Source organism: Cryptotermes secundus, unplaced genomic scaffold (assembly GCF_002891405.2).
Source record: "Cryptotermes secundus unplaced genomic scaffold, Csec_1.0 scaffold66, whole genome shotgun sequence".
In the NCBI taxonomy this organism is placed as follows: domain Eukaryota; kingdom Metazoa; phylum Arthropoda; class Insecta; order Blattodea; family Kalotermitidae; genus Cryptotermes; species Cryptotermes secundus.
In genome coordinates, this window is record NW_019731262.1 from 1128682 (window position 1) to 1156575 (window position 27894).

The 27894-nt window shown below is 40.8% G+C and overlaps 1 protein-coding gene across 2 annotated transcripts in view; it reads right to left on the reverse strand.

Annotated features, from left to right (window-relative positions):
• The window catches only part of LOC111866683 (DE-cadherin), a 349973-nt gene that overhangs the window by 20041 nt on the left and 302038 nt on the right, over positions 1–27894 (reverse strand). The window contains exons 2-14 of one of the 2 annotated variants that reach the window (XM_023855868.2): positions 25621–25757; positions 16497–16745; positions 15071–15220; positions 10988–11176; positions 9576–9778; positions 7793–8147; positions 6275–6593; positions 5723–5838; positions 3618–3776; positions 3344–3469; positions 2952–3258; positions 2432–2805; positions 581–937 (exon numbers count right to left, since the gene is read on the reverse strand). In XM_023855868.2, coding sequence (XP_023711636.1) covers positions 581–937; positions 2432–2805; positions 2952–3258; positions 3344–3469; positions 3618–3776; positions 5723–5838; positions 6275–6593; positions 7793–8147; positions 9576–9778; positions 10988–11176; positions 15071–15220; positions 16497–16745; positions 25621–25757 — 3041 coding nt within the window. Of the gene's footprint in view, positions 1–580; positions 938–2431; positions 2809–2951; positions 3259–3343; positions 3470–3617; positions 3777–5722; positions 5839–6274; positions 6594–7792; positions 8148–9575; positions 9779–10987; positions 11177–15070; positions 15221–16496; positions 16746–25620; positions 25758–27894 lie in introns of both variants that reach the window. The other variant, XM_023855867.2, reaches the window with a different exon arrangement.

Genomic DNA, 27894 nt, shown 5'->3' on the forward strand with positions numbered 1-27894 from the left:
CTGCTATAAGGACATCTTACGAGACAATAGGAGGCGACTAACTATGGAAAACCTAAAACATTTAGTAATTGTGAACTGCAACAGAAGAGAAGTTGAAAGTTCAGAGAGCTAAATGTGAGTACCATTGGTTTTTTAAATTTGTAATGAAATATGTTGGCGTTGTTGCATGATTTGTATTTAAGTATAGCCTTTTCTTGCAAGTGAATCATTCAGTGATTACATAAAATGGACTTAAATATTGATTTGTTGGTCTTAAAATAATGTAAAATCAATTTTAATATTTGGTATAAATTTTTTGGAAGTTTTTCATGCATAAATGCATACATATTTAAGGGATTATTAGGGCATAAAAATCTGGTCCATAGTCATCACTATAACTGCAGAGAGACCAAAACAGCTCACACTGTACACCTGTGAACTCGATGGTTTGTTTTACTAGTTGTGAAAGTTTTACTTCTCTATCAGTTTCTTCATAACAAATGTCTGAAAGTGTAAGATCATTATAACAATCCCGAATTATGCAAATAACAGATTACTCAAGTTATGTGGAACCATGTCCCAAAATGAAATCACTACTCACTGAAGCCTTATTGAGAGCAACGGCTGCATTCAGTTTCTCTGGGCGTCTGTATGGGGAACCATGAGCAGAGAACCTCACGTCAAGAAGTGATGTGTTTGAGTTGTGTGGTGAATGCAACACAGTAAAGACATCAACATTCTCAAGACTGACGTTCAATATACGAGCCAGGCGGGCACGGAAGAGCTCATGTTTGCTTGGTGTTCCATAAGGACCTGGTCGAATGAACTCTTCAGCTGTTATTCCAAACATTCGCACAGACCCAGACTTATCCACTGCCTCTTCAGGAATCTCCTTTACTGTCACATTAACCGTTGCATCGACTGAATGCCGTGGTATCTGAGGCGCTTCCTCGGTTACCTATACAGACAGTAATTCACATGGTGCTATAGTAAGTACTGCTAGAAGGAATCAGGCATGCTACATACCACAGCCAACTCATTTCATTTTATCATCCTAAAAATATTTCAATGTAGCTCCCCATTACATTAGTTTCTGCTTCCTGCAGTTATATTACCTGCATAATTCCATACATTCTCATCACCTGGTTCTCAGACTACAGAATTTATGTTGTCTTCTAGGTTATGACCCTATGCAGTCTAGTAAATGGTTACCAACATTTCAGAGAAACATGCTGCTTTCATCTTCAAGATGCTAGATTATGGAGGCTTCAAACTCCTACAAAATTTTTATACACCTATCAGACTACACGGGGGGTATGCAGTAGTGTAGTTGGCTGAGGCACTATGCTACAGGCTGGAAGGTCATGGGTTCGAGTCCCAATAAGGTGGATTTGGGAGCTGCAACCTCTCACAACTTTATGGGCCTTTACTGCCTATTACAGGGATGTCACCTTCTTATCAGACTACATGGTGCTGTAATTCAGACAACTGCAATCTAAGAACCTCACTGCTGTGAAACCCATCTGTTTTCTTCCCTTAGGTGGAACAATCTTGTTTCAAACCCAAACAAAACTACAGGTAAAATTATAGTGCGGTATATTTTAAATCTTAAATTTTTATGTATAAGAACTAAAATTTCCATCAGTATGACCTATGAAATACTGCTACCATACAGTTATACCTCTAGCCCTGTGAAATATGCAACTCCTGTGATACATGTGACAGAAGAGAGCAAGCGACATGAAGTCTAAAGCACTGACGACACTAGTCATTCAGAAAAAGAGAACTTATCCGTCTACAATTTCCATTGTTTAAGTACCAAATGCAATTGCAATTCTACTTTATCATTAAACACTGTTAAATAAATAAACACAATAAACAAAATAAATTTACACAAACAGGAATAAATACACGTGGCAATGTTTCCATGATGTGCAGTACATATGGTTCACGTACCTTCACATCACTACTCCCACACCCTCGGTCTACCTACCTGTCCCTTCCTCAGCTAGCAGAGCCCAGAGATGGAGAAAGCAAACCTGGACAGCAGCTGTTAACTGGTGAAATACAGGTTAAGTTGCCCCTGTGCTTAATTAAGTGCCACAGGGAGTGGAGATATAGCTCCATGCATTAATTTTGGCATTAGATAGAGGCGCAAGATTAGTTTCCCAGCCCGCTCACTCTACCCCAAGAGAAAGTACACAGTGGACTGAAAGTTGAGTCAGCCCCGAAGGCAGTCTGGATCTTGTTGGGGGGGAATAGGTTATTCTTCCATGAAATTCAACCATGATTACTTGGATGTCCAGCCTGTGGCCTTGCATTAAAGAAACAGAGATTAAATAAATAACTGTGAATTAAATCTTAACAAAACAAAATTTCACCACTTCATAAATGTGTATCAAGAACTAGTGCGCCACACCATTTCAGAAAAAGACAATGTGAAACCACTTACAGTAAATTTCAATAGGAAGGAATTGTTGGTTGTTCCATGCAGCATCGTAACCATGCCAGTGTCATAATTCAGTTCAAAGTTTTGATGTTGTACACCATCCTTCCAAGAAAAATGTTTGTCACCAAGATCCCAGTCATCAGGGTCTTCAACATACACTCGCCCTATTTCAGTATTAGGGGCTTCTCCTTTGTAATTGTAAACAAAAATGGAGCTGTGGCCTTCCTTCATCCGATTGTCGTTCACATCTCCGATCTCAACGGTCAGAGTACTTGTACCAGTCATTGAGGGCACACCACTATCCGAAATTGCGATTGGAATCATATACTTCTTCTGATCTTCTCTATCAAATGACACAAGTGCTTCAAGATTCTCACCTTCTGGAACAACAGAGGAGGAGGACAGGGTTAATCAAACTGAAAGTTAAGTGACAGAAAACACTAAACAAGGGTTCAACTCCATCTGATGTCCACACTGCTTAAACAAGGCTTTAATAATGTCAAGTCAATGAAGACAACATTACCTGTAATAGAAAATTTGTTGGTGATATCATCTGTTGCAGTACCAGCAATTCTGAACGTAAATGGAGGACCATTCTGTTCACTATCATAGTCTCTGGCGTTCAGCTGTACAACAATGCCAGGTTGCTGGTTCTCATCCCATTTCACTGGTTGAATCATGTCCAGAAATGGCGCATTGTCATTGATATCCGTAAGTGTAATAACAACTTCGGTGTTATTTCGGAGAGATGTTGGACCACCATCTTCATCATTGGCAGCAATCAGAACCTGCCACTTGGAGAAGCCGTTTGGTGGATCTCGATCCAGAGGCTATGGCACAAAATGAGGTAACATAAAACATGCTTCTGAGTTACTGCTGTGACCATTTTTTACGTCAATTTCAAACTGCACTGACCTTAATTTGTGAAAGACAACCATTCTTTGATATTTGGAGCAGCATTTGCTGATCTTCCTTTACCACGAAATACTCGATATGCTGCTCAGCCATTCGGTCCTGAATGTCAGGGTCGTACGCTTGCAACTGAAATAATAAATACGCACTGCACTGCAACTGAGGTCCTGAGCTAACTGTTCTGAAATATGGAAGTGCTGCAGCATATTTTTTGACATTCTTGAAGGTAGTAGCTACCTCAAGACATTTTTGAGTGGCAAGAATCATGAGCACTTACTGTAACAATGCAGCCTGGAACAATTTCTTCTTCCTGTATGGTGATATTTTTGTTGTATGGCAGGAAAACAGGAGGATTGTCATTCACATTCTCAATTTTGATCACTACCTTTGCCACATCATGCACATTTCCATCATCAGCCTTCACAGTGAGTGTGTACTGCAAGAGAAACAACAATCCACAAATTACTGAATGATTGCAAATGTTTTGAAGGATAATGAATGTGTATGCATTCAATGACACAGCCTGTTTTGATGGAGAGCAGCAGGAGAAAAATTTAGACAATTTCATGACACATTATAAGAATGTTATATTTAAGCATCCTGTTGCACTGATTCATGTCCATGATATGTATGTATTGACCGTCTTCTAGTGCACACAATCTCACTTGTAGTGAAGTGACAAGTGAGATTGTGGGCACTAGAAGACGGTCAATATCTGGTGGAATCCAAAAGTTCCCGAAATATATTAATAAAAACTATTACATCTTACCTAGATCTTATTCTGCACCATCACCTTCAAAGTAGTCCCCTTGGGAGCGCATACACCAATCCAAGCGTTTCTGCCACTTTTCAAATGCATCCTGAAAGTCTTTCTTTGTTAGGGTGTTTAGTACTGTCTGTGTTTCTGCTTGAATTTCCTCAACTGTATCAAATCTTCGCCCTTTCAACTTGATTTTCATCTTGGGGAAGAGAAAGAAGTCACATGAAGCTAAGTCTGGCGAGTATGGTGGGTGGGGAACAACTGCCACCTTGTTTTTAGCCAAAAGTTCCTGCACAATGTAAGCTGTATGCGGTCGTGCGTTGTCATGGTGGAGTACCCAGTCGTTCGTGCGCCACTTCTCTGGACGTGTCCTCCCTCAAACGCCTTAGAACATCACGACAGAACTCTTTATTGACTGTCTGACCAGGAGGGACAAACTCCTTATGAACAATCCCGTCAATATAAAAAAAACAGATCAACATGGACTTAATGTTGCTCTTGACTTGTCGAGCTTTTCTTTTTGGCCTAGGTGAAGAAGGGCTCTTCCATTGGGACAATTGCTGCTTGCTTTCAGGGTCGTAGCCATAAACCCAACTTTCGCCACCAGTGACAACCTTTGAAAGAAAGTTTGGATCCTCTTGAACCTGTTGCTGAAGTGCCCTGCAGACTTCCAAGCAATGCTGTTTCTGTTCATTTTGCAGCAGTCGTGGCACAAACTTCGCTGCAATCCTCATGTTCAGTTCCTCTGACAAAATTCGTTGACTTGTACCATAACTTAGTCCCAAGGTGTTACACAGGTCTTGGATGCTCAGTCTACAATCTTGCAGAATCAGATCCCTAACTTTTGCGACATTTTCTGGTGTTTTGCCCGTTGACGGCCGTCCCAAATGATCGTCATCATCAGTCAATGTTCAGCCATTTTTAAAACGCTTATACCAGTAGTAAGTTTGTGTCTGGCCTAAACTGTTTTCACCAAAAGCTTGCTTCAACATTTGGTGCGTTTCTGCAGCGGTTTTCCCAAGTTTGAAACAAAACTTTATACAGACACGCTGCTCTCTCAGGTCAGCAATCGCAAAACTGCAAACTCATGGAAACACAACAATGGAAATACATTCACCAATAATAAACCCAACCACTCAACTTGACGCCGCTTGCCACACTGATTAAAGAAGGGTGTGTGAGGAGACACCTAGCAGTATTTCGATCTACTCATAGCCATTCGTGCGCAAAATTGAAATTTCAGAAACTTTTGGATTGCCCCACGTACATACACTTCATGGACATTGTAAGAAAACTGAATAAAATAATAGAGTAAGATGGTATCTGCATGTTTCCAGAATTAAAAAAGACAGACACCAATCAGGTTTTTAGGTGAAAGCAAAAGGAAGACAAACAAGAAGACCAATATCAAAGTGGGAACATGTCACACAAAAGGAAGAACATGGGAGAAACTGAGAAGCTATGGGAAAAGACAAATGGAGGGGCTTGGAAGCTAGACAAGCCACATAAAAGAAGAAACAATTAAATGTGGGGGAGAAATGTTTCTTTTAAAATTACTTCTCATTTCTTAATGTTTCCATGCGAATAAGACAATATTAATCTTCAACAAGACTGTTACTTACATTGGTGATGTTCTCATAGTCCAGTTTAGAATTCACACGAATTTTACCAGTCAGATCTTCAATTACAAAGGCATCGTTTGTATTTCCATCCACAATGCTGTACTTCACAGTTGATGCTGCAGCAAAGAAATAACAGTTACCACTTGCAAGCATACATGGTGACATACTAGCAAACACTGGCTTTTTATATACAATACAGTGCAACTGTGAAGTCATGAAAGTGATAAATGTCATCACACATTATCACTGCACACTACTGTTTCTGTCTGGTTTGTTTCCATGAATGCACCACACATTTTTGCATTTTCTTACTGTGTGTTAACACCTGTGTGACTCTGTGATCACGATTTCAGAATGACACCACACATATGACGTTAATGAAGACAATTTATGACACATGATCTAACACTCGGTTATTGTGCACAGAGAGAAGAAAATTCTTACAAAAGTATCGCAGTTATACAGATGAAATATTATTCTGTACACTCACTCAAGATTACCCCACATTCCATTTGTAACACCGTTTCCAATCTAAACATTTCATACACTGACCTGTGTCATTATCAAGCGCTTTTACTTCTGTGACAGGAGAATTGATGTTGGAGTCCTCAGGAATTGCCTCTGCAATGTATATCTTTTGTGTGAAGCGAGGTGGGTTGTCATTCTTGTCAGCTATTTCAATACGAAATACCTGCTGACCAGTGTTGTGACTACCATCTGAGTACAATGACGATGGAGAATTGTCAGTTGCATACACTTTCACATTATAAAAATCTTTCTCTTCACGGTCAAACGTCCTCAAAGTTGTGATGTTTCCAGTCTTAGAATCAATAGTGAACAGATCTGTGTGGTCTGCCAGAGTGTATGTTACCTGGAATAACACAATTACATCTAATGAAAACCGATTAGCTGAAAAATGTTCCTCCTTCCTGTATCAACCACTTCTTGTATTGATGCTAACAACTGCAGAAACCTTTAGTGTATGACTTTGGCTTTCTGGAATGGGCTGTGTGGAATGCTGAAGGTTTTCTTGACTTCTCAGCATATATGACAGTTGGCACCATCAAGGTTAGTGTCTATGGGGGTTTTGGAAGGCCTTACATACTCGTAGATCTGGCAGTGGGTGATGAATGAGATGCATAGGCATGATTGGATGAAATTTAGTGGATTGCTAGGCAAAAGGAGGCCGTTATGTGGTTTAAAAATATGGGGCAATGAAACTGTTTTCAAGACCCAGTGGAATGAAAAGAGATGATGAACGATGTTTTTGTGACAACTGATTAGGAAAGAAAAGTTGTCATATGGAAAGGAAAGGAGGTGGCAAGATATTACTTAAAATGAAGCTAAGATGAGAAGTTCCATCCTGTCAGTCTTCATATTCCACTTGTATTAGCTTCAAATATTCACACATAAAAGAGGTGTTAACTAAGTAACTTCTGAGGGTGTGTGACACTCCCGTTTAAATTACTTCAACCTCCAAGTAGAAAAAGTGAGAGTGGAGGGACAGACACCACATCTCACCACATAATCATCAGACTGACTGAAGCTTTTGCACCATCAGTAATTTACTTGTCCAATTTCCCTTGGTGAGAATTCAAGGCTCTGGGTTTGCTGCTTTCAGGTGTACAGTACTGTCCAACAGCAGCATGCATTCACTGTTGTCCCCATGGTCCATCAACCAATATTCCCACACTGCTGGGAAGGTCCTGCCTACCACCATTTAGTAAGATCCTTGTGATCAGCAATGTTCAGTGAAGCAGCATTTAAAAGGAAAAACACTTCTAACATGGTGGGATGAAGGCTGACATGCAACAGTGGTGTAAACACTGAGCCCTTTTATATTCTCTACAGGAATTGAATGCATGCTGTATGCTGGGACAAATGTCTCAACTGGTATGGTGATTATGTGGCGAAACAGAGCATCTTGTCATTTTTGACATCCAATTAAAAACGTGACTGTAACATGCCCCTCAATGTTAATCACTAAACAGAATATGTACAGATCTCATTCATGATTCTAAATGGGTTTTCCTTATCCAAAGCCACATTAAGAATATTTTTCCAGCACACCTGATTGTTTGCTTCAGTACCATCAGCATCAATTGCTCGAACTTGCATCACTGGGGTTCCCGGTGGTTCATTCTCCAAGACGCTGCCTCTCAGAACCTCCGTGAATGCAGGAATATTATCATTAACATCTTCCACCTGAATGTTTACTGTAGTTGTGGCAGCAAGATTGTATTTATTCTGCACACGTACTGTTAGCATGTATTCTGATATACTCTCATAGTCAAGAAATCCGCCCAACTTCACCAATGCCTTAGGGCCCACCGTCTCTAAGATGAACGTCTTCTGGGAATTTGTCTGTTGTGTCCTTCCAGACACTAGTTCAAACTGCAGATCACTCTCACCTGGGATGTTGGACCTGCATCAGTGAACATATTAAACTAACTGAAATACGCAGAGTACAACCCTTCTTGAGAAGCCAACAGTGCCTCAGCTACTCAAGGAATTCCCCACTTTTATGAAACCCAAAGGTTCATGACTGGGTGACACTTAATTTCAACAGAGGTGACTATGAGAAGGACTACGATTTTCAGGCGTGTGATGTCATGAATCATAATCTAGACATCATCATAACGGATACAGAAGCAGATAATACTTAAAAAATGTATGAGAATTACAATAACATTCAGCTAATGTGACAAACTGTGGAACTCTGTATGTCTATATTTTGAGTCACATGCTCATACCCCTAAGCACATTTACTCTATGAACCAGGGCACATCACACCTTGTGTAGGAAAACCTTACAGAAGAAATATGTAGGTCATACCGAAAGTCATGAGCAACTTTTTTTTTGCATGCAACCTGGGAACAGCAGACGAAAGAGAGTATGGTGGTAGGTGGAACCAGTTATTGTGTTAACCTTCAGTGTTTTGTGACGTCAATAGCTTGCATCACGTGACCAGTATCACTCCTAACAAAATGGCCGACAACCATATGTCGTTTTGCCGGTGTGCTGTCATCGAATTTCTTGTGAAAGAGGAAATCCCTGCTGCAGAAATTCACCAGTGACTTCAGCGTGCTAACGGAAGTGTGTGCATGGATGCGAGCAGTGTTCGAAGATGGGTGAAACATTTTAAAGGTGGGAACACCTGCATCGAAGATAAGCCTCGGAGCAGTCATCCTCGATCAGCCTCAACTGAGCGCAACAAGGAAAGAGTGGATGAGATCATTCAAGATGACAGGTGTGTGACTGTGGACACAATAGCCTGGAATACGGCACAGTGCAGTACAGGAGATGATTGAAAGCTTGGGGTACAGGAAAGTTTGTGCTCGTTGGGCCCCGCGGTTATTGACCAAAGACCACAAAGATCATCAAAAAGCCATCACCTCAGAACTGCTGCAGAGATATCGACCCAAAGGCGATGATTTCTTGCTCTGTATGGTGACAGGTGACGAAAGTAGTGTGTCAGTGTCTTCGAATGGCTGGAACGGAATTTTACAGAAGGGGAACTTTCAAACTCCCAGAACACTGGGAGAAACGTATATAAGGAAGTGGCGATTATGTGGAAAAATAAAGAAAGGTCTGCATATTGAGGTGGTGTATTTGGTTTGTCAATAATAAAGCATGTTACTTTACAAAATATTGTTGCTCATGACTTTCAGTATGACCCTCATAGTATTCATTTCCCATTGGTGTATGAGTACTGGAAATATGTTTAAAAATAATATAATAACTTTCTAATGATGACATAACAGTCTAAAAGTATGGTGTACCCTCATTTCTACAGAAGATAAAAGAGTACAGACAACAAGAACTCACACAGAACTTACAGAACTGAACTTACACAGCTGTGAGAGTGGCAATTGGTGTTGAAAAGTCATTGTAGTTTTCCTTCAGCTGTACAGTCAGTCCACTAGGGCTTGAAAAACTGGGAGCTTTCTTCTGTGAATCAACAACCAGGATCTCCAGATCAATGCTTGCCATATTGTGTTCTGGGCCCTGATCTGTGGCTGTTGCTCGCATCCTAAACACATGGCCTGGTGAATGCTGCAAGTGACAATACAGAAGATATTAACAAAATAAACAATGCCTCAAGGTTTCTGACAATGACAGCATATAAGTTTATCCAACTTGCAGCGTAGCAGTTGGTTTTGTATGGCCTGAGTTAATATTTTTCTATTTCCCGAAATATGTTAGTGCTTTTCTATTTTAAAAAAAGGTAGCAAATCTAGTAAAATATAATTATTACAGTGTTCCGTATATAATGCCTATTTTTTTAAAAGAAAACTACAACAGATACAGAAAGCATAATAACGCAGTTAAATAGAGCAAGATTTCAGCTACTTACAGTTATTTTTCCACATAATCACCACCATTCGTTATGCACTTTTTCCAGCGATTAACATGCCATGCCCGTAAAAGTCTGCGCCTGCAGAGGCTAGCCACTTTCTTACAGATGCAATGACAGCATCATTGTCTGGAAAGTGTTGCCCACATAGTCCATCTTTCTTAGGCCCAAAGAGATGGAAGTCTGAAGGTGCTACACCGGGGCTATAAGGTGGATGTGGTAGGACAGTCCAGCCAAACTTTGCAGTGTGCGCGGTGGGCGCCAAACTTGTATGGGGTCTAGCGTTATCGTGTTGCAAGCAAAAGGTTGTCTGCTTCTCTGGCCTGACTCGGGAAATGCGGACTTTCAGCTTAGTCAGCGTCGTTTTGTACTGTTCAGAATTGACAGTCCCTGGTAGTTATCTGCTGATCTGTTCGGATGAGGCGCTGTTCATTGTGAGGAGTGGCAGCTGAGCAGGGACGCCCAGGGCGTGGCTTGTCGTGCACTTCATTTTCGCCACTGTTGAAACGCACTACCCACCGCCTCACTGTGCTGACATCCACTGTATTTTCTCCGTACACCTTTAGCAAGCGTCGATGGATGTCAATGGGTACAATTTCTTCGGCAGTGAGAAATTCAATAACACATTTCTCTTTCATACGCACTTCTATGTCAGACGCCATTTTGGTAGACTGCTCTTCTGTCACTATCTGTCGCACGGCAACCAGACTAACAGTAAATTGGCGGAGAGGTTCAACCTTTACTACAAACCCACCGACATCCATCTCAGACATTACATATTAACACAAAAAAATAGGAGGAATTATTTACAAAACGCCCCTAGTACAAAAAAGGATTGACTATATAATCTACATAATTTTTAAATTAATTTCACACACACCTAATAAGTAAATAATTTTGTGACTCACATCTATGGTTCGATTGAGAAAGATGACTCCAGTGTTTGCATCAATAAGAAGATATCCCTCATCTACATCCTGTTTCGGTTCCAGCTTATAGATCACAATACTGTTGTTTCCATCATCAATATCTGTTGCTGAGATACGCATCACCTCTTTGCCAAGTCGCTGATCTTGTGGTACAGATTCCCGGTAGCTCTGAAATAACAGTTTATTTTTGCATAAGCATTTCAAAATATTACTTTATGGTTGCAGGACTTGTGATTAAATATTACTGTGTAAACTGAACAACATAAAGAGCTATAAATGCTTCCATTGTATGTAGGCACATATATATATATCCTTCAGCATTTCTGATTAGGTTTGGGTAACATTAGATTAGCATAGATTAGGTTACACCAGATTATTCGCTTAGTGGGGGGTGGAGTCCAACTGGGTCCACTAGGCACGGCGGCCACTGATTGGCCTGCCCCGGGTGATTATGATGATGGAGAATTTGGTGGAATGATGATTGGCTGGGGAAACCAAAGTACTCGGAGAAAACCTGCTCCAGTGCCACTTTGTTCACCACAAATCCCACTTAACCAGACCCGAGATCGAACCCGGGCCACAGCAGTAGGAAGCCAGTAACTAACTGCTTGAGCATGGCATGGCCTAGACAAGATTAAGTTAGGTTAGCTTACAGTCAATATATACATATACACCCTTCCACATGTATTCATTCTAAATTAGCAAAAGGAAACTTGAGTACAGAGTCTGAATTGAATGTTAAGTTGGAACAGTCTGACAAGACCAATCTTTGAAGATGATGATGATAACAAATTTATTATTGATTAAAACCATAAACATTTTGTTATTTTCATTTAAAAGCAATAAAATTTCAAATTCTATATGAAATGTACATGCCATAAAATTTAAATAAATAAATATGCTGGTTAAGGTACAGTCAAGGAAAATTGTGGCATAACAAATGAAACCCTTTCAAATATGATCAGAAGAGTATGCTCAAAACATGAAGAAAAAAAAAAGTACATGTAAGTAAATGTAAAGCTATCCCCCTAACAGGCCGTGGAGGCCATGGGGCTTTGAAATACCAAGGCTCCCACATTCTCTAGACAACTGGCTCACAGATAGTGATAAGGTTGTCAGCCTTATGCACCATTCACCCCCCCCCCCAAAGATCCCTATTTATACATTTTCATGGCTGCTCTCTGCATCGTATCTCTCACACTGTTGGCATCATAACCACGTTTTAATCTTAAATTAATCAAACTGTTCAATAATGACAAATTAACATGAAACAACAATAATATTTTATGGGGTACAGTCTTCTGGGATGTAACATTGTGCAGCTCAGTAGAAGTTCTTCAAGACTATATGGCATCACATTCCAGAAGATAGGCCTCTTCACAGACACTGACTGCTCTTAAGTCTCAAATCCACATAACCTACTTTCATTAAAATATATACATTGAAAATAAAAACATAACGAACAGGTTACAACATAAACTAACCAACTTCAAGGGAGCTATGCCCTCCTTGAGAATCCAACAAACAGCTGCTTGACCACTCAAGAAGTTTATAGCATTTTATGGAACATGAAAGTTCAATACTATGATCACAAGAGAATACCACTGGTCCTTGTCCCGAGTGAGATGAATCCAGTTCACACTCATATCCCCATTCTATTTCTCTAGGATCGTTTTTAATGTTATTCTCCAATGTATATCTGGGCTTCTTAGTATCTCTTTCCTTCAGGTTTTCCTATCAAAACTATGTATGCATGCCACTTCTTCCCCATATGTAGTACATTAAAATAAATCTGAGGTGTTAACATGCTCTTGACATTAAAAAACAAGTGACAAACCTTATACATGTAACCTGGAAAGACCTGCAACATACATAAGACTTATTCACATTCCAAAATTTGACATTTAACACGACTGGAATATTTAAGACGAGAAACTGGGGGAAGAGAAAGAGGAGAAGATATAGAAGTAGAGTAGAAGAATAAGAATAAAAACTGGGAATGGATAATCAGATAGATGAGGGGAAAGGGGAAGAATAAGACAATGGAGGATAAGCTGGAGATTCAGGGGAGGGAGGACAAGAATTAAAAGTAAAAGGAAAATGAAGACAAAAAAGCAGAAGAGAAGGGAGAAGGAAAATATACGAATGAAAAGGAGACAGAAAAATGTTAAAGAAGCGGGAGGAGGAGATAAAACCATTCCTTTTGTATCATCTCCATTTGTTCCTTGTTCACAAAAGCATCACTCAACACTAACCTAACTCTGCCTTATCGATTTGGGTCTGAAAGCAATATTTGTCTGTCTCTCTCTCTCTCAAAACCCATGTGGAACATAAATATCCCAATGTGTACACAGTAAGAACCACAAACACAATATTAAACGGGTGTAGCTTCTGACAGTACTTACCCCCTGACTTATGTTATGTGCCCAAGAACAATTGCAGAACTCAAAACTTTTGTTACTCCTTTGGTTTCCCTACCATTTATTTTCAGTGAAAAATATATAATTCAAATTTCACACATTTATCAATCTCTTTTTTGTGTTAGAAGATTGAACAAAAAAATAATAAACTATGTTAATTAAAATTCATCCATGCTGATGCTGCATTAAGTCAGGGAATACTTGTTTGCATTCTTACTTGCAATACAATCAAATTTTTCAAATTAGCATATTTAGTTAAGTGCACCATGTGGCAAAAGCATTAAGATGAAATCAGACAAGTAAAAGTAAGTAAGTAATGTAAATGTATCCCTGTAAGAGGCCATGGAGGCCCATAGCATTGTGAGATGTTGAGGTTCCCACATTTTTTAGACAATCAGCTCATAGATGGTGGCAAGGTTGTGCCCTACGTGCTGGCCGCCCTTTACCCCAAGAACTTTCCAAGAATATTCCTGGTACTCATTTCGTTAGAGGCTGAGTCGACCCCAAGGCCATAGTGTGGCTGGAAAGATTAGGACAACTGAAAAAAATTCAATGACTTCATCGGGACTTGAACCCACAACCTTCCGGCTTGTAGCATAGTGCCCCAAAATCAGACAAGTTAAGAACAATAAGTAACTTATATACTGTGTACTGAATCAGTGGTTCTATTATTAAATTACATCATACACAATAACCTGAAATCAGTGCATTAAACCTCAAAACTGTTCCTGACAAAACACCATCTACACATCACATAATACTATATATCAGTAACCTTATGTTGTCCTTTTTCTTTTAGCCCTCTGTAGTCCAAGTTATTTACTAATCCTTTGCATGCTATGTGCCAACTAGATCAGTTTGGGACACTCTGAATCAAAACTGCCACAACCAAAGATATCAACTTATTAATCAACTGGAATAGCATTTCTGTCAATATATGGCATCAAGCGTGACATACCAATATTTAAGAGGTCAGAACAGCCTTTCACAAGATATATACCTGCTGTTGTTTAATAGTCTTTTGAAAAGCAGTGTGGGAGTTTTCTCTGTAACTGCATTAACTGCCAAGCTGCTTTGGCCTTCCTAGTTCTATGGTAGATCTTGGCAGTCAAAGGGTTAATGATTTATTTAACAAACAAACACTCACTCAGTACTTGTGAGCAAGATCATTTCCTTCCAAATATTGGATGACAGACATCTATTTCCGAAATGTTGTGTCTAAAAAACCTAGATGATGGGACAATGTCCAAATTATTTTAATTCATTCAAACTGCAGACACACTGCGAGCCACTGGTGAAGTCAGATATTAGAAACAGAAACAAGATGTCATGATAACGTTATCAAATTTTATAGGCAACAATTCTTTGAATGCTGAAAAATATCAACACTGTAGCAGTAGCACAAATGAAAACAAATGTCAGGTTGTGTTCAGTTTGCACCAAGAAAAATGAAACAAGTCATCCATAAATCCTTAAAATTTATCTGTTTCCACATCCTCATTGCCTCATGGGAAATCTCATGTTCCATGCAAGTCAACACATAATTTGAAACTATAACCTCCACAGTGAAAGAGTTTCTACCTCAGTAGGATGGTATATCAAAAACATTCCACAAGAATTTTGCAATGGATGTATCACTTACCACTTTGTCAAACACAGGTGGGTTATCGTTAATATCTTCAATTATAACTTTTATTGTACATGCATCATCTAGCTGAGGGCGTCCATTATCTGTAGCACGTACTGTGAGATATACTTCCTTCTCGCGTGTTGGCTCATCACGGTCAAACATCTGCAACATAAGAAACATAAAATTAAAATACACACTGCAGAAATGGGAGAGTTACGGAGTTTCTACCAATAAATTAAGATTGCTGGTTTCAGATATGATGCTTAACAGTAAGGTATACAGCCACCATTTCTTCAGAGGAACATTTTCTTCCTGACTTCAAGGCCTTTTACCATTTTATGTGGCATCGCTTCCCAGAAGGCCAAGATCTCATTGCAGAATGTGTATTCAGGCCCCTTTTTATCTGCATTGTACACGAGGATGAGGGAAGAAGTCGAACAGTGGTTACTGTTGCAATGAGGTAGATTGAGATATACTGTAAGTAAAGACCCATTATAATCCATACACTCCCTACAATCTTTATCTCAGTGGAACTGATTAAATCCACTGTGCATTCAGTTTATAACGGTCTGATGTAAACACATAGGCAATACTTACTTCAATGGATATGGGTACATGTACAGTTCACCACAAATTCACACAAAGAACACAGTCTCATGTATGATTCAATGTTCTCACAGCAATGATTAAGAAGAGTTCTGTCTTCTGGGATATAACAGTGTGTACTCTGCTGAAAGTCAACCAACACACATGTGGCCTCCAACTTCAGGGTCGATGAATAGGCCAAGTGAAGTAAGTAGCAAAGCAAAGTAATATGCTTGCTGAAAGTTCGGGTTTATATAGGAAAACAGGGCAGAATCCCAGGACAACTCCCACTTGCACACTCACAGAAGAGAGAAAAAACCAAAAGGAGACAAGACATAGAAAACTAGTGTTGGCCCCGGAGAATGGGAGAGATGCCATGGGTCACAGGCATGTGATAGAAGGTAAAAAGAGCAGAAGAAATAGAGGAGGCTGGAACAGAAAGGAAAGGTTTAGTGCTGATGAGTGCCCAGAGAGGACAAATTTGGTGACCTGACAAGGGAAGTGTGTATGAGCTACACTGTCCCATCTACAGACTCCATGTTCCTCCAAAATGTCAGTTGACCTTCAATGGACTACAGTTTTACTTCCCAGACACATTTTTCGGCTCATCACCTACGTTTCTCTCATCACAGACAAAATAATATTAACATATCATGGTACTGTAACTTAAATAAACCCAATGAACAACATATTCTTGTAGTCTTGTGTAAGGTCTAGGAGAGTAAATCAGTGCCAGAAACCCAGTTAAGGACAACTACCAACATAACTGTACAGGTAATGGAAAAGGAAAAGAAGTTAACAGGAGTGGCTGCTGCAATGATTCATTTAATATCACAAACTGAGAGGCACTTACATGTCTAGTCTTGATTACTCCCGACTCAGGATCAATGGAAAATTTCAGTCTTTCTCCAGGTGCTGACACAAATGTGTATGTGATGGTACCTCCAGCTTCTGGGGGATCCTTGTCGACAGCTTTAACCGTAAAGACATATGTATCTGATGGTTCCTCTTCCTTCACTGTTGGGGCATACTGGGAGCAGTTAGTGAACACGGGCTTGTGGTTGTCTTGTACTATCAATCGTTTTTCTGTGTTTGTGAGTTGCTGCAACAAGCAAGAACCGAGCAGTGAGTTAACACATTAATTCTTAATGATAACACTTGATATTCTACTTGTGTTTGATACCCACATTAAAAAAAAAACTTTTAAACTTGCAAATAAGAAAGCCGTAACTAAAAAAGAGATATTTTAATTCAGATGACCCTGCAGGTAAAACTTTGACAGTTTCCTGAAACAGTTATCTGCCTACAAACTACATTGTGTCACAGCATATAAGACAAAAACCTGAACAGTCCCCAACAAGGCAACCTGAAAACATACATAGATATTTTATCACTAACTCCATGCAACAGCAATCTTTTTCAGAAACTGACAGTCACACAGAAAGGCAAAATCTGAAGTTTCTTTATAACGTTCATAAGAACACAGCACTGGATCCTATCATCAGAGAAGTTCATAACTTCACACAGAATTTCTTTAGGTTCCACTTTAATAATGTGACATGTATGCACATTGCTAGGCAACGGGTCAGTAAACAAGCCTTCTCAACAACAGAGAGGCTGTGTTTTAGCATGGTCCGTGCAAAGTAGTCATAAAGAAATGTTCAGCTGCATAAAGTTAAGTGAACAGTCGAGTTTCGGGATGTCAGCCTGCCGGGATATTAGCTTGGAACTGAAATGAGTCAAGTCTTCAGAATTGGCAGATGCAGAAAAACGACAAGGAAGGAGTCAGGTTGTCAAAAGAAGACTTCATGTGTGATTCGAAGTTACACTGAGTGACTGTGATATATGCGTTGCCAGGACACAGCTAGTGAAGGCTGGGAACCCTAGTGTGTGTAACAGTGAATTGTAAAGTGTGTAGATCAACGATAGTGTTGTACTGCCTATATTCCCGAGCTGAATGCACTCGTATAAGATGTCAATAAATCCAATCATCCAATCCAGAACCGGTCTTGGAAGTCATGCAACAACACCCAACACGTGACAATATAATTCTATCTATGCCCATGTCTCCCAAGTGGTCTATTCATTTCATGTTATGCCAACTAAAACACTATGTATCTTGCAGCTATGCCATATGTGCTATGTTCACATCCCATCCAATCCCCCCCCCCCTTCACATTTGATGGTGAAGATAACAAACTATTGAATTCAGCAGTTTTTAGAACATTCTTTCCAATCTGAACACTGCTTCACATGCAGAGCAAACTGGTAACTGTGTACGAGTTAAAATGCTCTGCCTACACTTTTGGGTGCAAATGAGATAATCACCCCTCTCTGAGTCTCTGCACTGTGTTGCAATATCTGCACACACTTTGACCGGTTTGCCTTACTTGCAAGTGTGAGAGATTACAGAAAGTTTCCCCCCCTTAATTACATTTATAAACTACAGCTGATTTCCCTAACTTCAAACCTGCTTTCACCAAAACTGGCACTGATGGACACAGTAAACTGGAGAGCTCACATGAAAATATGTAGGCTCAATTCTCCAGGTAGATAAAAAAATTCTACTTGTCAGACATTTCTCCACAAGAGAACGGACACTTACCCATGTCACTCTAATTGCACATGACAAACAGAACCCATAAACTACTACCCTTTCATAATGGGTATATAAAATATAATTTACTGTTCAACGCCTCTGTGCTTATGCGTATGTGTGTGTGTGTGTGTGATGAAAGAATATGAGCAAACAAATTTTAAGATCTTCCCATTCATTGGCCTTCATTTTTCACCTGTCGTGGATTAGCATGCAAGAGGGTTGGTTGCGACTTTGTGTGTTTTGAATATCACTGCATTTGCAGGAAATGTCCTGTTTGTTCTCAAATAATTTAGTTCATGGAACTGATGACTATGGGCATTTAATACAGGCTCAGAAATGGGCCTAAGGAATGCAATAACAGTGTTTCACACAAATTAAATTTCTCATGACAACAGAGGAAGCATGAGCCTTGTGGAGCTCACCACTCTAAAATTAAACTGAACAGCTATAACAGAGACTTGTATGTTTGCCCTGGCTCTGCTGTTTGCATATTGCTTGTGGGCAAAACTCTACATCAGGGGTATCAAACTTCTTCCATTTCCAACTCGTTTGAATATTAGCAATAAAACGACAAAGAGAACTAATTAACGAGCTCCATGGAGCTGAGATCTTCTTGAGGATTCAAAACCTGCTGAGTCACCTAAACAATTTTTAAAATTGCATTTAACCTGAAGATGTATTTGCCACGTTCACATGTGCCCACCAATGGTCCCTATCCTTGGTCAGATGAATCCATCCAAATCCTCCCCCTCTCGTTCTTAAGATCCATTGCAATATTTTCCTCTCATCTACACCTATGTCTTCATAGCAGTCATATTCCTTCAGGTTTTCTTACCAAAACATTGTAAACACTTCTATTCTCCCTTGTGTGCTGCTACATGACATGAACTGTTATCAGATAAGGAAGTTATAAGTTATATACTGAGTGATCAAAAAGTCGCACAATATTACTAAGCTTCTCACACAAAAACAGCTGCAGTGTTGAATGCATTCCATCAGTTGTATTTAAGCACTCGGTCACTTTTTTAAGCACTGCATTTTATTGCGAGGTAATTTGGAAGAAAGCGTTGGGCATGATATGTATTGCTGAAGAGCCTTATCTTCTGGAATGTGATGCCACGTAGCACAGTAGAGGTACCAGTGTTTAGGAGGAACGCACAGCCTTTCATCCTTAGTTTGAAGAGTAAGCCAAGCAGTGCACAGTGTGAGCTGCATGTGGCTCACTTGTCAATCCTGAAGATGCAAGCGGTGCATCCCTTCTAAGCATTGGTAAATTTCTAGCAGACAATTTTTTTAAATTTGTTACTTAACGACATCAGCATCAAGACTATATAACCTTGATGATAGGATGATTAATGAATTTGGGGTAATTGCGATCGAACCCAATAGATTATACGGCATCATATCCCCCACACTAGTTCCTCATAGTCACGTGAAATAAATTTTTTAACAGTTATTTTTAAATTAAAGCCAAACTACTGGAGGCTTAAACAGAGTTGGAATAATATGTCTTGTGGGACATAACAGTGTATATATAGTTTGATTGAAGTTTGAAGTTTTGATGGAACATACTGCTTTCATCTTCAGTGCACTGATGTACCATAAAGGTGGAGGCATCAGGTTCCTTCGAAACGCTGATTACTCTCTACCACACTATAAACGGAGTGATGTACTAGAAGACAGGTATGTTCATACTCACTGCCGTGAAAACTCCCAAATTTCATCAATTTTCGTTGAAGCCTTCAGTCACAAATTTCATGGAAATCTGTTCAGTGGTTCTCGATTTGTTCCATGTGGACAGGCGAACAGTCTGGTGCGTTCTTTTTGCAATTTTTCATTGCGAACACGCCTAAACGCAACTAGCGCCACGATGTTCAAGCTTCGCACCCCTGTTTCTGAAGACACGACGCGGGTTCCCGCGACAGGGGACGAAATACCGCACAGCATTCATTATTGAAGTTCTCATTACAGCTGAATCCACTGCAACTCTTAGAAATACACAAGGGAGGTTGAGGCGTTGGGGGGAGACTTGGAACAAAACTGTCAATGCGTCGAGGGGTTGGAGCTGCAGGAGTTGATCAAGACAGCACAAAGAAACGCCCAAGCGACGAACACCAGGCGTCACAATCCCACAACAAACCAATCATGCACGTGTTCACGACGAAAGGAAAGAAAGTTACTTCCACAAATAGGAAATATACAGGGATTTAGCAATACAAATACACAACAAGTGCATCTTTTTATGCTCTGAAGACTTTCAGAGATCAAAAGCCAACATCTGAGGCAGGAAATCTGGTTCAAGACCTTCGTATAAGACATCATTTTCTGTACTTGGCTTACCCTGAAGATGGAGGCACGTTCCTCCAAAATGTCGGCATTCTTCGAAACGGTCTCATAACCCACAAGACCACAACATGACGTTCAAAATTATCCAAGGCTCAAAATATTTATATACCTGCTATATATAGCACGTAAAACGATCAATGAAATTGACAAATTAGCCCTACACTCCAAAGTGGGAGGGAGGGGAAGAAAAAAATATATATATAGCACAAACAGCAGTTTTTTAGGGTGTGAAGTCGCATTCTTCTCCTAACTACACGGCGTCACATCACAGAAGACCGTAAAATCTCGTATCTTATGCAGGAGCGCCACAATTTGTACTGTTTACAAGCCGGGACAGCACACTAGGCATGGCAAAGGGCTGAAAGCCCAGGGTTCGAATCCCGGCAGGGTACGTAGGGATCTTTCCCCTGGGGTAACACAGCCGGGGAGAGAAGCTGACCACTCACCTCCAACTAGTGTCTAAGTCAAGAATACGTGAATCTATACAGCCACTCCCCCCATATGTCTTCATGGCGTAGTGCTTAATTAGTTTAAGGACAGGGTCAACTTTATCTTACGTCACTATATCGCAGCAAATTTGGAAGAGCGCCAAAGTTTGGTTACAACCAAAATGAGAACCAAACAGGTTGTACAATTCGTTAATAATTCGATCCACCTAAAAATTCCAGTTCTAACATGGTGACATCCAACATAATATGCAACGTCAGTCTGACCAATTTAATTTAATAACTGTCGGTGCGTATGGGCGTGTATCTCCCCTCGAGTTCATAATTGTTACATTCCATCCCTCGCCTTCCCACAAATCATAAAATTGGACACAAGAGTCGATACAAATCGAATCGAACCGAAATGGTAGCTCGGCATAATTGTTACACTTTTCGTTAACAGATGGCGAAGGTTGTACTGGTGGCTACGTTGACACCGGCTATTGGTTTCTGTCGCGTTGCTATTATCGTTCGTTTCTATTAATCACGAATATTCACCATCGCTACAACAAAAGCTTAGAGTTCCTCTGTTCAATTCTGTTTACCATGTCATAGTAGATTTCTCTGTGATCTTTGTGCACAGAGGATAAAATGAACATTTATGGAATGGGGGTGGGTGGTTGGGTGGGGAGGGAGGTTTAGAATGTTACCTTCCAAAATACCCAGTGAATTTCAATAAGATTTGACATCAATGTGTATACTGCCATATAAATTTAATTTGGGTTCATATCACACAAATACACAACTTTGCAGACAGATTCTTCCATTGTATTGGGTCTTTTTCAACTTCACCATGAACGCGAATTACAATGAAATTACGTACACGTCGCACAATCCCCAACTAACCGCGCTGTACTCAGGTCTGATTCACACAATTTATGCGAGAACTATTCCATGTGTAGGCGCGGCGTGCAGTTAAACGAATCACCATCAACACATGTCGGAATGCCTTCGGTCCATTTGTTGACAGATTAAAACAGACTGAGAGCCGGGGCGTTTGGTGCAAAAAGGCACTATGTTCATTTGCATTCTTACTGATTACAAATTCTACACGAATCTGCATCCAATAAGTGGGAATTAAGGTTCTCACACCGGTAGTTCTGAAGTAGTTCTTCCTTCATGGATATAACGCCGTATAGTCCGTTGAAAGTCAACTGACGTTTCGGAGAAACATATCGCCTTCATCTTTAGTGTTGAATAAGCCGAGAAAGATATCAGGGAGAAACTTGTCACCTGTTTTCACACTGGTATCTTGCTCGGCTTGGTAGAGGCCTTGCGACGAGCTGATCACTCGCCCAAGAGTCCTACCGAATGTGTAAGATCTATTAAACCGAAGTGAAACGGAGAGTTTCATGGACGTAGGCCTAGGCCCAAATTGGGGCTATAGCGCCACAGGGAAAAATATTTTGCTCGGCTTATTCGACGATGTTCGGTTGATTTTCAACGGACTACACGCAGTTATATCACAGGCGATGAGTACTCCTCCTCCAAAAACATCCCTTCTTCGATGCTATGTAGGTTGTTCGTCCTTGGGTGCCTGGCGACTAGAGCCGGTTTTTTAATAGGTCATTATGTTCGCCTGTTTCGTTAATTGGTAACCGTTTAACACATGGGGCAAGGTGAAGGCAGTAAATAGCAGGCAATCTACGCTCCTCCCATAACTTCACACACAAAGTTTCACACCCATACAAAAACAAAGGCAAAATTATAGTTCTGTATATTATAATTTTTATGTTTTTAGACGACAGACGAGAAGACGAAAGGTTCTGGACTGAATGGTAGTAGGCATTAACCCAAATTCAGTCTCCTCTTAATTTCCTCCTGAATCGAACTTCGGTTTGTTACCGTCTTTCCCATTGTAAAGTTGTCCCTGTGCTTAATTAATTAAGCACCACGCCACAAAGATTTATGGGGGAGTGGAGGTATAGCTCCACCATTCTTGACCTAGGCACTAGATGGAGGTGAGTGGTCAGATTCACGCCCCGGCCACTTTACACCCGAGGAAAGAGCTCCATCCACTGGTTAGCTGGGCCCCAGAAGCGGTTTGGACTCCTTGTGGAGTACAGACAAACTCTTGCCCCTGCCGGGAAATGAACCCCGGCAGTCCAGCTCGTTGCCCGTCCCTAAACCAACTGAGCTATCCTGGTTACCACAGCGTATCTAGTAATGATATGTGAAGCCGGTCACGGTAGCCGAGCGGTCTAAGGCATGCACTGTCTTCGCTCGCTCGGAAGCCGGGATCGTGGGTTCGAATCCCATTCAGGGCATGGATGTTTGTGTGCGTTTTTCTGTGTTTGTCTACACGTAGAGGCCTTGCGACGAGTGATCACTCGCCCAAGGAGTCCTACCGAATGTGTAAGATCTAGTAAACCGAAGTGAAACGGAGAGTTTCATGGAGGTAGGCCTAGACCCAAATTGGGGCTGTAGCGCCACAGGAAAAAATGATATGTAAAGATCTGCATCACTGCCTGACGACAAGCCTTCCAGCACAGTATACACTGATGATCAATTTTGTATGTTGTACAAGGATACATTGTCCTTGTACATGCATAACCGATCCACGTGTTCGCACAAAGAACGAAACCAAAATCCCCCCCCCCCTCCGCCCAAATATAAAACATGATGTAGTATTACAGTGGATGACAAAAAAAAAGGCGATACTGTTTGTTAAATTGGTGGAAACAGCCCATGCATACAAATGACGAACGGTACACGACAGGCAGCCGATTCAATATTTAACATATGACATTCGCTTGTAATAAAGTCGTAGAGTACAAAAAGTACAATTGCGTGAGAGAATAACTTTCATATCCACTACGGAATATATCAAATGTGGATAACGTTACGTCAATGTAAAAAGGGGGAGATTAAAAGAATGTTAAATAAGCCAGTATTCACGTGGCCTTTAACACTGCCAATACTAACATTTTTAACACTTTTAAGCATAAAGGTAACTATATACATGATAGCTCTATCTAAGATTAAAAAACTCTGCATGCTGACCACACAGTGTATTTATGTTCTGTATGATTCTCACAATAAACAGCGATTATTTCCCTAAACAGCATTAACCGGTTGGGTTTTGTAGAGGAGACGTAATGTGTTTCCTGTGAGGTGCGAACTGAATTTATATATACTGCATTCTGCCCACACAGTGTATTTATGTGTTCCGTACGATTCTCAGAATAAACAACGATTGTTTCCCTAAACAGCATTAACCGGTTGGGCTTTGTTATGGAGACGTAATGTGTTTCCTGTGAGGTAGGCACTGGACATTTTAAACATTACCGACGGGAACTTCAGTCTTCAAACATTAATATTTGCTGTTAGTGTCCAAAACATGAGTGGAAAGAAACGACATTCTGAATTTCATCTGTAGTAATACACATTTGACTAAAATATTTGCCGTTAGGCACTTCCAATTCCTATCTGCACAAATAACTTCGGCGGTTCACTCAAAAGCAAACATTATTTTCGTGGTTTATTTTACGACTCCGTCAGTAGCTAGTCTACATGGCGTCAAATGGAATGAATGATGACTCTAAAAAGATCTAGAAGGAACAGGTCGTGATTTTATTCCAGCAGTTATTCTGATGGACTGAGGAATGCCATGAAAACAGAAATGGTACCTAAATGTTCCACACAAATTTATGATTGAGTTTGCCAACAGAAGTATGAACTATACACATTGCCGATCAAGATATTTCCCTGCCAGAATCAGAGGGTTATTACAGACTTCATCTGAAGATGACTGCCACAGGTCGAAACATGTATTGACACAGGAAATATAAATACTGTCACGCGATAGAGTGTGACTAGAGACGGGGTTTGTACTGGCATTCGAATTTATTGCACTCTTTAAAACAACTCGTGACTACACTTTACAGATAAATATCACACACGGGCTAGTGTTCTCAGTCGCGGTCTTCACTGTGCTGCTTGGTCCCGGGCTCAAGTACTCGCAGACTGGCGGCCATCTTCCACCAGCTTCATACTCTTCTTGCTGTCTTGTAATCAAAGTCAAAGGCACATTGCAATTGACGGTCAGTCAGTCTGGGTGTCGAGGCCCTTTACCAGCGCAGTCTTTCTCGGGTCCGAGTCCCTTTGTACTAGCGACCATATTTTACTGTTTCAGATTTCAGACTTCCTTTTTCGTTGCCTCCTACGACTCGCAGGTTCACGGTGGAGGAATTCGACCCCGCCTCCACACGGGGGCTGTCTTGTATTGGCAGCTGGTCCTCGTTATATATCCTCGTCACGGAGCGCACAGAAAACGTCTCTTCCATTATTGCGTCTTCTCTCGTTGCCAGGGAAATAACGTGTTCACACAGTTCTTCCCCAGCAGTGGCTGTTGTACTGTCGCCTGTTTACACAGCTGTTATTTGGCAACGGGTCTACATATCACAGTACGCACTCACGCGAACCATTCGCTGTTAACACAAAAAACTATATTTTCCCCATACAGAGTAATTTTGTGTTTCGCGTGGCATGACGCAGAATGGTTCCTACAAGCACAGCGACATTACACACACAAAATAAGATCTTACCGTAGTTTTGGGCTGCGACTCCAAAGCATCCACCTCGAGGTTCCCGTAGGCGCTATGACTTCCTGATCTGTCCACGAGATGTCTTAGGTGTCGCAGCCTGGCACCACCGTGAGATCGTCTTGGATGGTGATAACCATCTGAAAAAGAAAAAAGTCATAACACGCGTTATTATATATTACATACTCGTATATTAAATAAATATGAAAACTCCGTGGCTCTAGTCCGCAAGCGGACTATACCGACCGAGCGACCGCCATTTGTCGGCGAGTTTAGTGCCAACTTTAGCGAATAAAGAGTGTCGCGTGGTCAGCGCATCGAATCCCCACGGCAGTTATTTTCGGTTTTCCAGACCAGAATAAATATAAAAAATAAAAATAAAAAAAAAATAAAATTCAGGCTCATATCTTTAACCAATCTATTACTTTAAGAACTATTTTAATATTATCCTGCGACCTATAGCTGTAGGTCTTCCTGTGGGCCTTCTCACTCAAGGTTTCCTATCAAAATTTTGCATGCATTTCTCTACTCTTCCGCAAGTGCCATACGATCCCCCCCCCTCTTAAAATATCTGAAGAGAAGAAACTATGAAGCTCCTCATTCCTAGGTGCGAATATTCTCCTCAGCACCAAGTTCTGAGACAGCCCCGGTTTAGGCTGCTCCTCATTCAGTGGGAGAGACCATTTATAATAATTCCTTTCGGAATAAGAAACGAGGAAGTAACTTGAACAAAAGTTAAGGTGTTAGTTTCTGCAAGTTTTATACGTTCATTTGTGGACTTTATGTGGGCCGGTTCGTTGGTGAATTATAAACTCAATTTCAGGACGAAGACCCCAGCTTCTCCTTTCCTTCGAAGTATGCACGCAATGCATCATGAAGTAAAAGGTTTAGAAGGGCGCAAGGGCATAAGAAAACAGAAACCAGAGACGTAGTCTTGTGTCACGACACCGTGCAGCAAAGTGCAAAGTGGTTAAAGCCGTTCCGAGGAAAAACAAATGCTTATTTTACGACGCTGTCAGTATCTCTGACCATATAAAGCTGAATGCTAGGATGAAGGATGAATTTGAAAGGGTTTAGAAGGAGACGGTCTTCGATAGTAAGTCCGGCATTTGTCCAAAGGGGCTGAGGAAAACTAATAACACTTCGTCAGAACAGTCGATGTCCCGTTTAGGATTCCAGTATAGCACCTCCCGAATACAAACGTAGAGGATTACTGCTACACTAGCCTAGTTGGTCAAAGAACTTGCTATCCCATTACTTCAAGGCAGGACCAGAAGATGGCATATACACGTCAGTGTTTAAACCTCTATTACAGCATCTTATTCGGAATTACTTGTACCGATCGTTGTAAAGGTAGGGTTAGCTCGACCTATTATTGTGCTTACTCTATCAGGCTGTTTTCCCATAAATGTCCAGGTTCACAGCGTATACTTTCAGTGAAATCCTCATTTCAAAGGGCCGTGAAAGGGCTACCTGTGGAGACAGACGCGAGAGCTGTCAAACACTTCCGATGAACTTGCTGCGCGAGTTCCATTAACACCTGAACCTGGTTTCCATGACAACTTGACGTGTCAAGCCCTGGATACAGGTGCTGTTTAGGCCACCTATATAGCGTAAATTGACATTTTTTTAAATTTTTATTTACATATTCCATCATAAAGAACGGTTAGGCTGTAGCAGGCATCAGAGTTGCCACATCAGTCACGAACTCTGGTACCTGCAGACTGACAAACACTGAAGAACATTCACCAAATTTACCTCAAAACTAGAACTTCTTAACGATACCATTGCTATCTGTAGACTGGACTTGGTACTGATCCTGACGTTTCATCGTAAAACGAATTACACATTCAACCTCATATACTGAGGCATTACACGAAGAGTCCTATGACCATGCATGTGACGCCGTGTGATCTGGTATAAGTTCACAGAAATTCAGAGGAACGTGTTGGCTCCATCTTCAGGGTCCAAGAGTAAGCCATATGAGAGGCTGGATGCTTGGATTATTTTTCATCCTGAACACAAAGGCATAATGTTCCTCCGAAACGTCGGTTAACTTATATGGACTACACAGAATCACATTTCAGATGACAGTCACTGATGCGAGAACCTCAAGCTCCCCCCTCATACACTTCAGGTCCAAAAATCTCTTCACCCTACATGTTTCGTCTGTCCTTTAAAGACATCTTCAGAGTAGGGCTGGAAATGGGGGTAGGGTAGATGCCGCTTATACAGTTTCAGGACCCTTCGTTTTCAGACGTTTCCATTGCTTTAAGA